The sequence below is a fragment of the Rhodnius prolixus genome, unplaced genomic scaffold, assembly GCF_049639745.1.
Source record: "Rhodnius prolixus isolate KJV_2025 unplaced genomic scaffold, Rpr scaffold_14, whole genome shotgun sequence".
In the NCBI taxonomy this organism is placed as follows: Eukaryota; Metazoa; Arthropoda; class Insecta; order Hemiptera; family Reduviidae; genus Rhodnius; species Rhodnius prolixus.
The window spans coordinates 6,272,265-6,285,670 of NW_027411594.1; the positions used below are offsets into that span (position 1 = coordinate 6,272,265).

At 31.8% G+C, this 13,406-nt stretch overlaps 1 protein-coding gene across 12 annotated transcripts in view; it reads left to right on the top strand.

Moving 5' to 3' along the window:
* The window catches only part of LOC141451742 (uncharacterized), a 72,043-nt gene that overhangs the window by 51,340 nt on the left and 7,297 nt on the right, over window positions 1–13,406 (top strand). For all 12 annotated transcript variants that reach the window (XR_012457074.1, XM_074123348.1, XM_074123345.1 and 9 more), the window contains 13 exons: window positions 408–732; window positions 1,424–1,666; window positions 1,868–1,993; window positions 2,881–3,086; window positions 3,937–4,124; window positions 5,859–6,163; window positions 6,882–7,129; window positions 7,202–7,475; window positions 9,051–9,278; window positions 9,971–10,239; window positions 10,838–11,032; window positions 11,256–11,409; window positions 12,349–12,477. Coding sequence is in view for 11 of the 12 variants with exons in the window: in XM_074123348.1 (XP_073979449.1) it covers window positions 408–732; window positions 1,424–1,666; window positions 1,868–1,993; window positions 2,881–3,086; window positions 3,937–4,124; window positions 5,859–6,163; window positions 6,882–7,129; window positions 7,202–7,475; window positions 9,051–9,278; window positions 9,971–10,239; window positions 10,838–11,032; window positions 11,256–11,409; window positions 12,349–12,477 (2,890 nt within the window). In the remaining variant the exon portion in view is untranslated. The remainder of the gene's footprint in view (window positions 1–407; window positions 733–1,423; window positions 1,667–1,867; window positions 1,994–2,880; window positions 3,087–3,936; window positions 4,125–5,858; window positions 6,164–6,881; window positions 7,130–7,201; window positions 7,476–9,050; window positions 9,279–9,970; window positions 10,240–10,837; window positions 11,033–11,255; window positions 11,410–12,348; window positions 12,478–13,406) is intronic.

The window sequence follows — 13,406 nt, forward strand, 5'->3', positions numbered from 1 at the left end:
AGGTCTATTAACTGGCCACTGCAGACTCAGAAAACACATGCATCGCATGGGCCTCGCAGATGATAGCCTTTGTAGGTTCTGTCAGGAAGAGGAGGAAACAGCACTGCACGTGTTGTGCCAGTGTGAGGGGCTTGTTTGGCTAAGGATGTTACTTCTCGGGGAGGAAAAACCAAGGCCTGTGAGCTTTACCCAAGAGTCGCTCTCCAGCATTAAGAGTCTAATTAAAAGGACAGGTCTGGAGGGTGAGCTTTAAAGTTAGGGAAGCCACAATAGACCCAAAGGGGTCGCAGTGGCGTAGGCCCTGAGGCCACCCAAATTTAATCTAATCTAATCTAAGTGAGGTAATACAAAATAATACGTTCATTAAGATTGATTTCATTTTTTTTTTTTTTTTTTTTTTTTTCCAGAGAAAATGTAAAGAATACAAGGAACGCTTACATGGAGTACCTAGACAAGGAAATTAAATCTATGAATTTAATATTGAAAGAAAGGTGTAGAGAACTAGACCTCAATCGTAATTTACCGAGAGAAAAAATCAGATATTCAAAATCAACGTTAATTGAGCCTCATCTGAATTTATCATCAGATTCTGAAAAGAATGAAACAATAATTAGAGAAAAAGTTCGACGTAAAGTTAAAAAGAAAATTAAAAAACCAAAGAAAATTGAAGAACTAGATGAAGTAGAAGTTAAAAGAAAACTTGAAGCAGAGAAGGCCGACGTTCCAAAAATTGTAAGCAACAAACCGGTTTTCCGGTTCCCAGAAATGTTGGGAAATACGTGCACGAAGTTCTATTATTACTAACAATTTATTGGCTTATTTACAGATTTACACTGTTCATTGTGCTCCCCCAGTGGTTTTTAATGGTTGAATTCTCCTCTTTCTATGTTTATGAAAAAAATATGAGGTGTGAACTCTCTCTCTCAACTATTCATTTACTATTCTCAATGTTTCATCTTACAAAATTTTCTTCAAACTCAGAAAGTTAAAGTTCCTTTAATTAGGAATACTCTTTAATTGAATTTCTGGGACAAATGTTTTTCAGTAAGAGTTGTAGATTAATGTGTTTGTAATCACTATTTAAGTTACTATTGCTACGACTATTTGTGCTTTGGCGTAAATGTCTTGTAAACTTTATTAAATGGGGTGTAGGCCTCCGCACTGTGCACCCTGGGTTACGCTGAAACTGAAGGTCTATTTGAATACGTCTTTCGGGCTTGTCTTCAAGTAATTTAATACAATTCATAAACCTTAAAGCTAGAAGTCCTCAGTTCCCAAGTTCTGTTTTACTGCAGTCCTTAATTTCTATGTCACAAAACTCTGTTGAGAATCCTTTGATGATAAGGAGATTCTTTAAAGGAGGAATAGCTTATGCTTGTGTTTTGCAATTCATACTTGACATGATGATATCATTGTGTTTCAGTCACAAGTTGTCGAAGAACAAAAACCAATAGAGTCGCCAGTTCTAGAATCTCTGACGTCTTTGCAACCACCATCTATGCCAAAATTAGTTTCAGTATTTGATCCAGATATAATAGACAAATTTAAGGAGTTAGATATTTTATTGAATGATGCTGAAGGCGGCCGAAATAGATGGTATGCGTCTATGGAACAGTTACCGGTGGAACTCTATATATCTACTGTTCCCAAATCCATATTGTTTGAGGTGGGTATTTTGTTTATTATATACTTTATAATTAATACAAAATGTATTTATCCTTAAGAATTTAAAAAAATCGTCCGATGCGACATGTTTGCTAATATATGTTAAACTATAGTACTAATATAAACTCCAAAATTTACTGGCGTTCGGAATAAAGATTAGATTATTGATTCTTTTTACAGTTATTATTAAATTTAATTTCAGAGTTTCATCCCATATAATATTTATAGAAAGAAGTTTACAATAATAAATGAAACTATACAAAAAATACATTTTAAACCGTTTGATGTTAAAACAGTTCCACTAACTAGTGACAGAGATTTGATCAAGGTAAGCACAATTTTACTTTTTGTTAATGAAAAAACAAAAAAAATTTTGAAAAATCTTTAGTTTCTATATAAAACTTTGTGCTCTAATTATTAAAACTTTTTGGTATAAGATGAGATGTGTATGGGTTGAGTGTCAAAAATAAAATGAAATTGTTGCTGTAGAATTATTAAAAAAAAAACTGTCATTTTTTTTCTTCTTTCTCTATAAAACGTTAAATTCCAAATTTTTCTTAATAATTGCAGAAATTGCAATTATCTTATTTTGTAAATAACGTAATGTTTCAACGCGTAAACCTATTTTCATAAGTGAAATGTTGTTTGGTTCGAAGTTAATACGTATAGATGCATCTTTCGGCTTTCTGACGATATACATACATCGTGGACGATTTAGCCTCACTTAATTGAATAAGCGCTAAAAATATTATTGAAAATAAATTACTTTAAATCTTAGCCCGAAGCTGATGGAAATTTACTAGAAATAAGAGGATAGGATTCCCCTACTTAAGTTCAAAGTTTAATCCTGTTCATGAGTTATTGCAATTTAAAATTTACAATTGATTTAATTGAATTTACGCTAACAATCATTAGTCGAAAATGAAAATATTAACATTGAAATGCGAGTATCCTCGGGTCTTCAGAAGTACCACGATTTATTCAACATGTCGGCAATTAGAGAAAACGAATTCCGTTGGCGTATTTAAGAAGAAGGATAACCAAAAATTCGTTAACCTTATTGTAAACAACAATTAAGTTATAAGTTAGCTGCTTAACGAGAAGCAATGCAGTGAGCATAATATAGATTAGATTATAAAAACAGAATTGTAAAGAATATGTTTTAATGAAGTAATGAGATTGAAAAAATTTGAATAATTAATAAATAAATTATAGGTGGAACCTGGAGATGACTGCTCTTTGTTGCCAGGGAAACCAGCGGTAAAAGAAATAATATTTTCACCATTGGCTGATACGCAGAACTTGGACGCTGAAGTACGATTTTTTACTAGACGTAGTCAGACTGATATCAGAGAATTTAAATTATTAATCAAATGTACACAACAGAGAGCTGTTCCCGTTCTCAGTACAACATTTATTAAGTTAGTAAAAAAATTTGTTTTTATTTCTTAAAGAAAGTAAAGCCTACGTGGAGTTTAGGATTGGGCTCTTAATAAATTTCTGGAGAACCCGCCTCCAGCAGAGGCTCAACACAGTCTTGATTCAACAATCATTCCAAAAACCAAAACTACCACTAACAGATAATTTAATAGATAAAATATATACTTTTCGATTGCACTGGTAAATATTATTGTACAGCAGAACTATATATTGCCCTGGAAAATTAACGATATTTTTCTTCTTAAAAAAAACAAACTTACGATAACAAAACTCATAACAGAGTTATTTATATTTATTACTAGCATGAAAGTTTTTAAAATTCTTCATGTTTAAAGTCTTAAATTTTAAATAAAACTATAGAGTTCACAGTTGGGTTTGCAGTGCAATAATGAATGGTATTGTTATCAATATAGTTTACCACTTTTAAGCGAATATTTGGCATTTTTCAATCTTGTATCCTTACAACCGGGATTAAATGATACTTTGTCCGGTACGCCGGGAGCGTACCTTCAAAACAGGACGTATGGTGGTAAGTTCGATTTTCTTGAAATTATTTAATACACTGAAACAAAAAAAAAAGTGTATGCCTAATTAAATTTTAATTTCTAAAGAAAATGGAAACCAAGTTGAGCAATAAGAGATCAATTTTGATCTAATACGCCTTAAAATGATGTCATTTTAAGAAATTAATAGAAAGTTCTTGTCTAAATTTGTAGATGATGATCTTTTAGATAGGTGTTCTTTTTTTTAAATAGATGCTAAATATTTGTAATTCCATAGTAAAATTTTATACATTCTTTTTAAATAAGATATGCTATTCAAATATTGCAGATTTCCTACACAGAAAGTATGGACAAAACAAATTCTAAGAAAAGTATTGACAATTACCAATATTGGTGGTCTACCATTTGTTGGCCATATTCATTCAGTCCACACAGGTTTGGAGGATTCAGCGTCTGAATCTATTGATTCATCTTTACATAGTACAAGTACTTCGAAGAGTACTAAATCTAATCCAGGTAAAAGTAATATATGTAAATATAAGTTTGACGATAGAAAAGCTTAATTTTAAAATAAATAATTTGAAATATCCATTTCAAGCTAAACTTTCTATTGAAGTTTGTGAATTCACAGTTCAATATTTTCTTTTACTAATAAAAACCAAAAAAAGAATAGAAGTCTTTTTATGTGTTTGTTTGCTTAAGCAGTAATTTTCTTCAGAAAAATGGACGCTAATGTTCTCGTTATAAATATAAAGGGTGAACCACGTAGCCACAGTTCCTCGGAGGTTATTTTTATGTTGAGGAATTTTCTTTATGCTCAGTAGCAGCATAATTGTTACAGATGAAAAATCTGATAACAAGAATTTTTAATCAATTTTAATTTAAATAAGTCAATTAGGAGGCAAATGTATACATAAAATAGAGTATGAATAGAAATACGTCATTTGTAAGGTGAGCGAGTGAAATTGTACTTCGGACTGTTCTTTAAGTACTACTTTAATTAAGAAGTTCAAGCGAACAAAGGCGATAAACATAGCGGCGCGTATGTGAGGAGGCAGAGCTCGACTGTGAGCAGTAAGTTACTGAAAGCGCTGTGATAAGGTGATTTCCTTTCCTTCGGCTTGGCCGGATACACCTGCAATTTTCGTTCAGAAATTGGAAAATTTCGTGTGAGTGGTAGAAGTTACCCGTGGAGGTGGACATTTCCTCAGTAACATTTCCCATTGTGGGGATTGCACTCGACGAAGTTAACTACAAGCGCAGGAAAAGCGTATGAAAAGTGTAAATACAATTTTACCCACTCGTAAACAAAGTAAAACCCAGGCCTGGGGTAAGTTGAGTATTTCTTTCTGTAGATTGTTTTGTATATAAGTTTCACGGGTTTTTCTAATTATATTTTTATATTATTGAGGTTCTCCTCATTGTAATTTTTTTATTGTTTTTGAATCCTATTAAGATATTTTTTTTGGTTTATTGTAAGAAGTGTTAAGGCCACAAGGAAGCTTCCGCCTTGTTTTTTTTTACCCTAAACAATGTTTTTTTTATTTTATTTTTCTTGTTTAAATTCAGCTACTACTTTAATTAATATATTGGATACCTTAAGTACCGTAATTATAAATGATGTTGTGTAAGAGGGTATACATTTGCCACCAAATACTTTTTTTGGTTTCTTTAATAATTTCTTTTTTTAATATACTGTTGTCTCCAAATCGCCTTTTTCTTTTATTTCTTCCCAGAACTTCCTCCTTCCAACCTATTTTATTTTTTTGTATTTATTTGCAGGCCTAAAAACTATAGTACATTCCTGGTAGGTTTCGCTGTTCCCTGCGGAACTAATTTAAAACAGCGTGGCGCCCTGAGCATATTTTCTTTTATTTTCCTCTCTTTTGCTCATTTCATTTTCTTTTATTGTTTTTCTTCCCCATCTTGACCCACCCCCTTCTCCACTGAAGCGACTAAATGGTAGCGTAACACATCACATCTTATTTATTTATGACAGATATTTATGTCATTCTTAATTGTATGGTAGTGGCGTGACTGTACATTACTCTTAGAGGGCAATTCAGAAATATGATTGTTCAATTATTAATTAAATGGAAATTCAACCAATTATTGTAATTTGACTTATAACCCATTTCATTTCTGCTGCCCAGTAGCAGTGAATTTGTCTTCTTCCGAACTTCATGTGGATACGTTAATTTTAATTTTCAAAATATTCTTAATTCTATCTTTTATTTGTTTTTTTAAAAGATTCAACTACACGATCAAGTATATTGTCTGGGAATTCTAGCAAAAGTTTAGAAAAAAGTCGATGGATAGCAAAAAAGAAAAAGAAAAATGTACTAACTAGTACAACCAAATCAATACTGGACGACATAATAAATGATGTGACCGATTATATTAGAGTACAACCAAAATATTTTCTACCAGTTCCATCAGGTGAACAGTTTAAAGTAGAAATACAGTTCTCGCCAAGCAAGGTACCATTTTCTGGTCCTTTAAGAAGGAATTATAAGTTCAATTTTGACGGGATTAATGTTGAAAACTCACAACAGGTAAGTTACTCTAGATGTGAAGAATTAGTTGTATTACAGGAGATGTAGTAACTGTAACACTGTTGATTTCAACTAAGATTCCACTAGGGTGAAACGGGACTGTTCATTAATTTATCTATTCAGTCAGATTCTTCAAATCTACTTCAAATTCTGATGGTTAATCATTGTCTGCCATGCGATTTGCCATTCATGGACTGTTAGCTTCCCCCCTATTCAAGGACAGTCCTGCCATTGTTATCATTGAATTAGAAAATCATTGATCACTGACGCATTTTTCTACTTTTTCTCCTTTTGGCTCCTTTTATTTATTCATTCTTGCCCTCGTCATATTCATTGCTCTTCGATTCTCTTTTTTGTGGTTTCTAAGCCTTTTGCTCGTTTTTTTTTTTAAATAAAAAGAAAAGAGAAATGGCAATGGATGAAATGTGGAATTTATTTAGGTGAAAATGATTACAGGCCGAAGTGATTCTAATAAATCTGCTGAAAACACTCATACAACTTTCTCTTGCTATTATTCCCCAAAGTTCGAACTCACAATTTTTTCTAAATTCTTCAAATTTTAAAATTTCCTCTTCACCGTATAGTTTTTTCGGTTTTTAAATTTTCTTTATCTTTACCTTTCAACTTCTTTTTTTAAAAAGCCATCTGACATATATTGTACAAATTAATTTTTGTCATTTATATTTAATACATTTAATTTTTATTATCTGAAACTCAGATGTTAACTATAGAAGCGAAAACGGAAGAAGGTCCATTTCAACTAGATACTGTGGCGTTGGATATGAAGACATGTGTCTCAGGTGGAGTTTTCCAAACACCGTTCAATGTGAAAAACAATGGATATTTAACTTATCAACTATTGGTGAAGATTCCAAGACAGCTTACTAACCACATGTGCGTGACTCCTAGCGCGCCAATTGTTAAACCTGGCTCAATTACGACGATTCTGGTCAAACTTGCACCAAAGTAAGTACATAATTTATAAGTTCGACTAAAAAATAAGGGATTAATTATGTTGTATTTTTATTTTATAAACAGATGGACATTTTTAATGGATCTTGGTAAATATTATGATCCAGAGACAAGTGTATTCGAGATTCCAATTAGGGTAACAAGTAAGAATGAAGAAGACACTGGTGCCCCTTTGGTCGTTCATGCTATAGGTTCTCTTTCACGTTGTATGGGAATACGCATATCGCCGAAAGACTTAAATCTGGGGGTTGTGACCACTTCGGAAACAGTCATTGCCAACCTGTATCTGTTCAACTATTCTACAGGAGCTTGCTACTATGGTTTCTTGAATTTACCTAAGGTAAGTGCGTTCCAAAATTATTATATTGAAACTCAAGAAGATATAAAGTTTACTTTCGATAGACAAAACTGTTGAACTCCATAGTGTTATATTAAACTTCGTATGATTTAGTTAGTTTTTTTTAGTTTAAATAAATAGTTTGATTTTTGGTTTTTATAAATGAAAGAAAAACCTTTATTTATCTTTAGACAGCATTTTTGTCTTTCAAAGTTATTAACTAAAATGCAAACTTTTTTTTTAAATACCCCCCCCCTTCACTAAATTGCACCAATAAGCCGCTAAGAGAACAGCAGTGCTTTTCATACTTTAATCAATTGAAAATTTCTATCAAGTTATGTTTTACATTTTGCTTTATTTATTTACATCTCTTAGTATTTTTCTGCATTATTTTCGAGATACAGGGTTAGGGTAGAAAGATGACGTTTATTATTTCATAAATTAAAAATACTATCTATTGCGAAACTCTTTTCGACTTATTTACGTCATAAATTATTGAATGAAAGAAAACTTTTCCCATAAAGGCTGATTTACAAGGAACATAAGACCGATAAAGAAGAAGAAGAAGAAGAAATAAACAAATTGTACTTAAGCTACTTTGAGTTTCAAATAAATTTTGTACTTGACTATGTATTATGTACAGTGAAATCTGCTTAATACAACATTTACCGAGTATAGATACTATTTGCCATTATCATTGCTAAAGTTAATCATACTTGGTTCTTCCATCGAAATTTGATCTTTTAAGTTCCACCTTTTCAATTTTTAACTTTTGTAATAATTTTTTCACTTAAAATTTGTATAAGACACTGCTAAATATGTTTAATTTTAAATTTCTTTAATGGTAGGAACATATAAATTTCTTTGTATGTTTAATTATTTTCAACTTCCGCAGTATATACCTTCATTATTAATATTTATTAATTTCTCCTTCTTATGGGTATTACTATCATTTCAAATTTTAGAAAATTCGAGTTTTCCTAGCAAATATCCGTTTTGAGTAGGTTTCATTGAAAATGTCCTTGCTGAATAGTTCTCATTTTACAGTCATAAAATTTTATACAGGTCTGTAATAAGTTATTTATTTATTTAAAATGACAACGGTCATTGTCCAGTGAAAAGCAAAAAGTTTAAGAAAATTAACTTCCAAGTTTAAGAATTCCAAAATGTTATAAACAAATGAATTAATCATTTTGTCTCTGAAAAGATAATCATTTTTAAGGAACTTCATTATCTTTTTGCTTTCTCTTTCTGCTCTTAATTAAGAAAGAGGGAGTGTTGTAACCTTGCAGATTTAATTTTTTGGAATTTCAACGGAAATCACTGTTTTGAAGCCTTCCGAATCTGAAAATGTAGTTTATATATATTAAGGAAAGGGTTAAAATGTTAATAAAATTCCGAGGTGGAAGAACATTTCCTTTGAAGATTGTGGTTAGATCTGTAGTGTAGGATATGTTTTTTTATCCGAGGAAGTACCTAAGTTTATTGCATCCCTTACAATGTATATATCTTAAAGATTTTTCAAAATATTCACAAGATTTTTATATTTTTATTTATTTATTTATCTTTCCTCCTCAGTTCATAATAATCCAACCAAATTATGGCTTTGGTAGAATCAACGGCAGCCAATCTGTGAAACTTCATATACTTTATTCACCAATTGTGGAACTGCTAGAGCGATCTGGACAAAGTGTACGACATGTGTTTAGCTTGTATTGTACAACTGTAGATCGTTTAGTGTGCGAACCACCTAATGTTGTCATTAGATTCGATGAGGAAGAAGAAAATAAGACACACTCTGTTTTTGTTAGTACTCTAGCTTACTATATATTAGTAACTATTTATATTTATATATATTTTTTTGTAGTGTTTGCAGGTGGAGAAACAAAACACGTTTTTAAGTCCTCTATGAACGATTTTTGTTTTAATTTTTGCCGTCTCAGTACTCTCTCTCTCTCTCTCTCTCTCTTTCATACGTGCACTTCAAAGGGTACCAAACTTGAACTAACATTATCCGACTAACATTCCTCAAGTTAAGTGACATATTAAAGAAAATTTACTTTCGTTTTACACGATTCTCTTAAAAAATGGCTAAAAACAATTTCACAGGTTTTTTTTTCGTAGGTTACAAATATAATTAAAATAACTCATCTATATTGTAAATATATCACAGACTGAATTTGATGGACGGTTAATAGTAATAATATTTTCAATCTCTGTAGTAATTAGTTCTTTGGTTGATTTCATTTGTATAATAACAGGTTGACAAATCTAAATCTAAAACTTTATACAATCTGTGACTTTTAGAATTATTAATATCGATAAGATCTTGTTTAAATCGATTGGACCTATCGAATTATCTGTTGATTCTCATAATTACATATTATAACCCTCATAATAAATTTACAAAATATATTTTGAGTAAATATTAAAAAAAAGAAGAAATAGTGATAGAATGTAAAATACTAATAAAACTTATTTACTTTGATCTTTACAAGGAAGTAAAATTTTCCGTGGAAGGATTTCAATCAACCCATCTGTTAAGTATTAACCCGCACAGTGAAAAACGAAGAAAACGAATGATACGCTCTTCTTCTGTAAATGGAATCAAATCGAAGAAGAATGTGTTTTCTCTTCATTTTCCAGACTTACATGCTAACACTTCAGGTACGGCCACAGGCTATAGTAGCGCTACTGATGTCTTAGTTAAGCAGAAAAAATCTAGGAAAGTTTTACCACCATCTGTTCGTATTGAATCTAAAAATGAGTGAGTAATTTCTTTTTAATGTGAAAATAGTTTGAAAATTGTGATGATCAGAAGGGCGAACTTTTTGGAAGGCTTCCTAAACTTATTTCACAATTTTCTTGACTCTAGTAACCATTTCAGCTGATTTCTTAAAACTTCGTTTACTAACAACTTGTGTAAATCGCTAAAATTTTGTTGGCATATTATATGCTTTATAGCGAAGTCCATAAGAACAAACTAGTTTATTGTATTTCCAAATAAGAAAAGATATGTGTAGTATGGCTAGTTTAAAAAAATAATTTTACTATCTATGAATGAAATATTTTTTTTTTTAAGTTTATAAATTTAATATAAATAAAATCAAACAACATGTGGTAATGTCAAACAATGTGTAATTTTTTACTGTAATTATTTATGTGTACGCAATGTACGTATATTTGTTATCGGTTTTCTATTTGTCTTTCTAATCTAGAAAGTTAAGGCACCTGTCTCTTTCTATTTATACAGTGAATTTTATTTTTCTTTAAACATTTTGTGTAAAGAAGCTGTTATAGCTTCTTGCACTTTGATTATGTAACTTTCATTTTAATTTTAAACTAATATTTAATTTTGAATATAGAGTTCAATTGGATAAATCAGAAGATATATCTCAATTTATCAATCCACCGACACATTGGGAAGTTCCAGAACCGTTGTATGATTCGGTAACCATAACAGCGATAATAATTGATCCATTGTGCGAACTGTCAGCACAGAAGGTTATTATGCCACCTACCCCCTACTATTCCTATAGCATGGCCAGTATTTACATCAGGTATATGTAATCTTTTTATAATAATAAAATGTATATACTTTGGGTTCACCCAAATAAAATTAACTTACTAGAATAACTAAACTGCTCTAAGTCGTGTTTCTAATTTCTATCTTCTAAGGCCACGATCTTACATTCGAGGCTTCTTTATGCACCATAAATTTATTCGAACGTATTTATGCCGTTAATTGAGATTACTTTTAATATTTTTTTAATCTTTATCTAGAGCTGTGGACTCGATTCCCTTCAATGGTTATTGTGGAAAAATAAAATCATTGCAAGATTATTCAACTTCTAATGTAATGGTCAGATACGAATTCTTTTCAAATAGAATACAATTAGAAGTTCAACCATGTAACGGAAAATTTAAATTGAATGAGGTAAGTCTGTAATTTTTCTTTGCTTTTTTTTTTTAAGTGAATTCCCTAGAAATGGAAAATTATGGCTTTTCAAAATAAGGCAAACAATTTTATTGTTTATAAAATACGGTTTTTCAGTATGTAAAAATCAGCGACGCGAACTGAACTACGTGTTATTAAGCACATGATTTTTTTTTTTATTATGCTCTAGTCATCTATTTTGGTCAAAGTCTAAGCATTCCCAAATAAAATTCGAATTGATTCCAAATGAATTCAGCGCTTTAATATTGAAATAGATAAATAATTTCTTGAATAAGATAGTCTCTGTCACTGATTGCACAGTCTCTGATCCTTGCTCAGTTGCAAGGATTTCTGCATTGCAGCTGCTAGAAAAATTTACTTGCCAGGTGCTAGGCTCAAAAAACTAGTCCTCAGTAACCTTAGAGGTGCTCTGCATAGTTAGCTTTGTTTTAAACAGGAATCCTAGAGTGGGGAGGAGCTGGCAGTAAGACCCTGGTTGGGATGGGCGATAGTTCTGACTGTGTTCTGTTTCAAGACCACACATCTTACACGATGAGGAGATACTCTTGTATGTATATATAATTTAATGATCCGTCTCTTAGCAAGAATATTGTGCTGTAGAGTTAGCAAGCGACAACGACAGGGCCGAAGCATTAGATGGAAAAAGTTTCTTACATTTCTTAAGTAAAAGTAAAAATGTAAAGTAAAGCCTATTTATTATTCCAGGCGGGATACTTTACCAAATTAGGAGTCTTGGGCGGAGGCGACTAGCAAACATGACTAATAAATTCTCGTATTAACCATTAAGTACAATCCAAGGCCTAGGCTGGGAACCCAGTACCTCAGTACTTTTTAAGTTTATCTGGGGGCCATCGTGGCGCCTTTCATTTCTACAATTACTCTTAATTTATTTATTTTCAGTTTTTTATTTTATTTTAGAGTGCGAAAATATTTTTTATTTTAAGACCATTCCTACATCCACCTGATATTGATTCGAATGCAAGGAGATTAAAAGCTGAGCGTGTGAAACAAGAATTAATTGAACAATGGAAGGAAGATAAGTTAAAGGTGGCATTTATGTATTTATCATGTACTTATTAGTTATATAAAACTAGGATTCAAAAAATAAAAATAAATACAATAAAATCTGGTATGAATAATTTAGAAAACTTTCTCTTAAAACTGTTCTCGAAATTCTAAGTTATACATTTTTTACACACCAATTCGTAAAATATAATAATTATTTCTTATATTAGCTATAAAACTACCTACGAGGTGTAGCTATTAAATATCCACCCCTCCCCTATCCTTACAACGCTCCATGCGGATTTACCATCGTTTGAAACAGTGCTGGAAGGCTTTTTCTTTGAGCTCCTGCATTAAGCGTGCCGCTTTTTCTTTCACAGTTTCAACGGACTGAAATCGTGTTCCTTTTTAATGGAGATTTGAATTTGGGGAACAGATAAAAGTCACATGGGGCCAGGTTAGGCGAAAAAGGCTAGGATGGCCTAAATCTGGGAAATTGTACTTGGCTAGAAACGTCTTCTTGACAGACAGTGCAGTTTGAGCCGGCGCGTTTGTCTTGATGGAGAACCCCGTGACTTGTTCTTCCACAAATCGGGTCGTTTTTTCCTTACTCTTTCACGGAGTTGAGCAAGCACCTCACGGTAGTAATGTTGATTAATTACAATCGATATTTTCATCCGTTTTAGGCGTGGAAGGGCGACCCGGGCGGTCATCATCTCCGACGTCTTCTCGGCCATCTTAGAAACGCTTCAAACCAATCAAAAACTTGCGCACGTAATAAACATTCATCGCCATAAACTTCTTTTAATAAAAGATAAGTTTCAGTAGCAGTTTTACCCAGTTTTATGTCTCGACAATTCACGACATAAATTTCACGACAATTCGTTGTTCTACTACATGTAGTAGTATCATGTTTTCGGCAAAACGAAACTAACACCTCTTACACAAACGACGATTTTCCGGTCAGACAG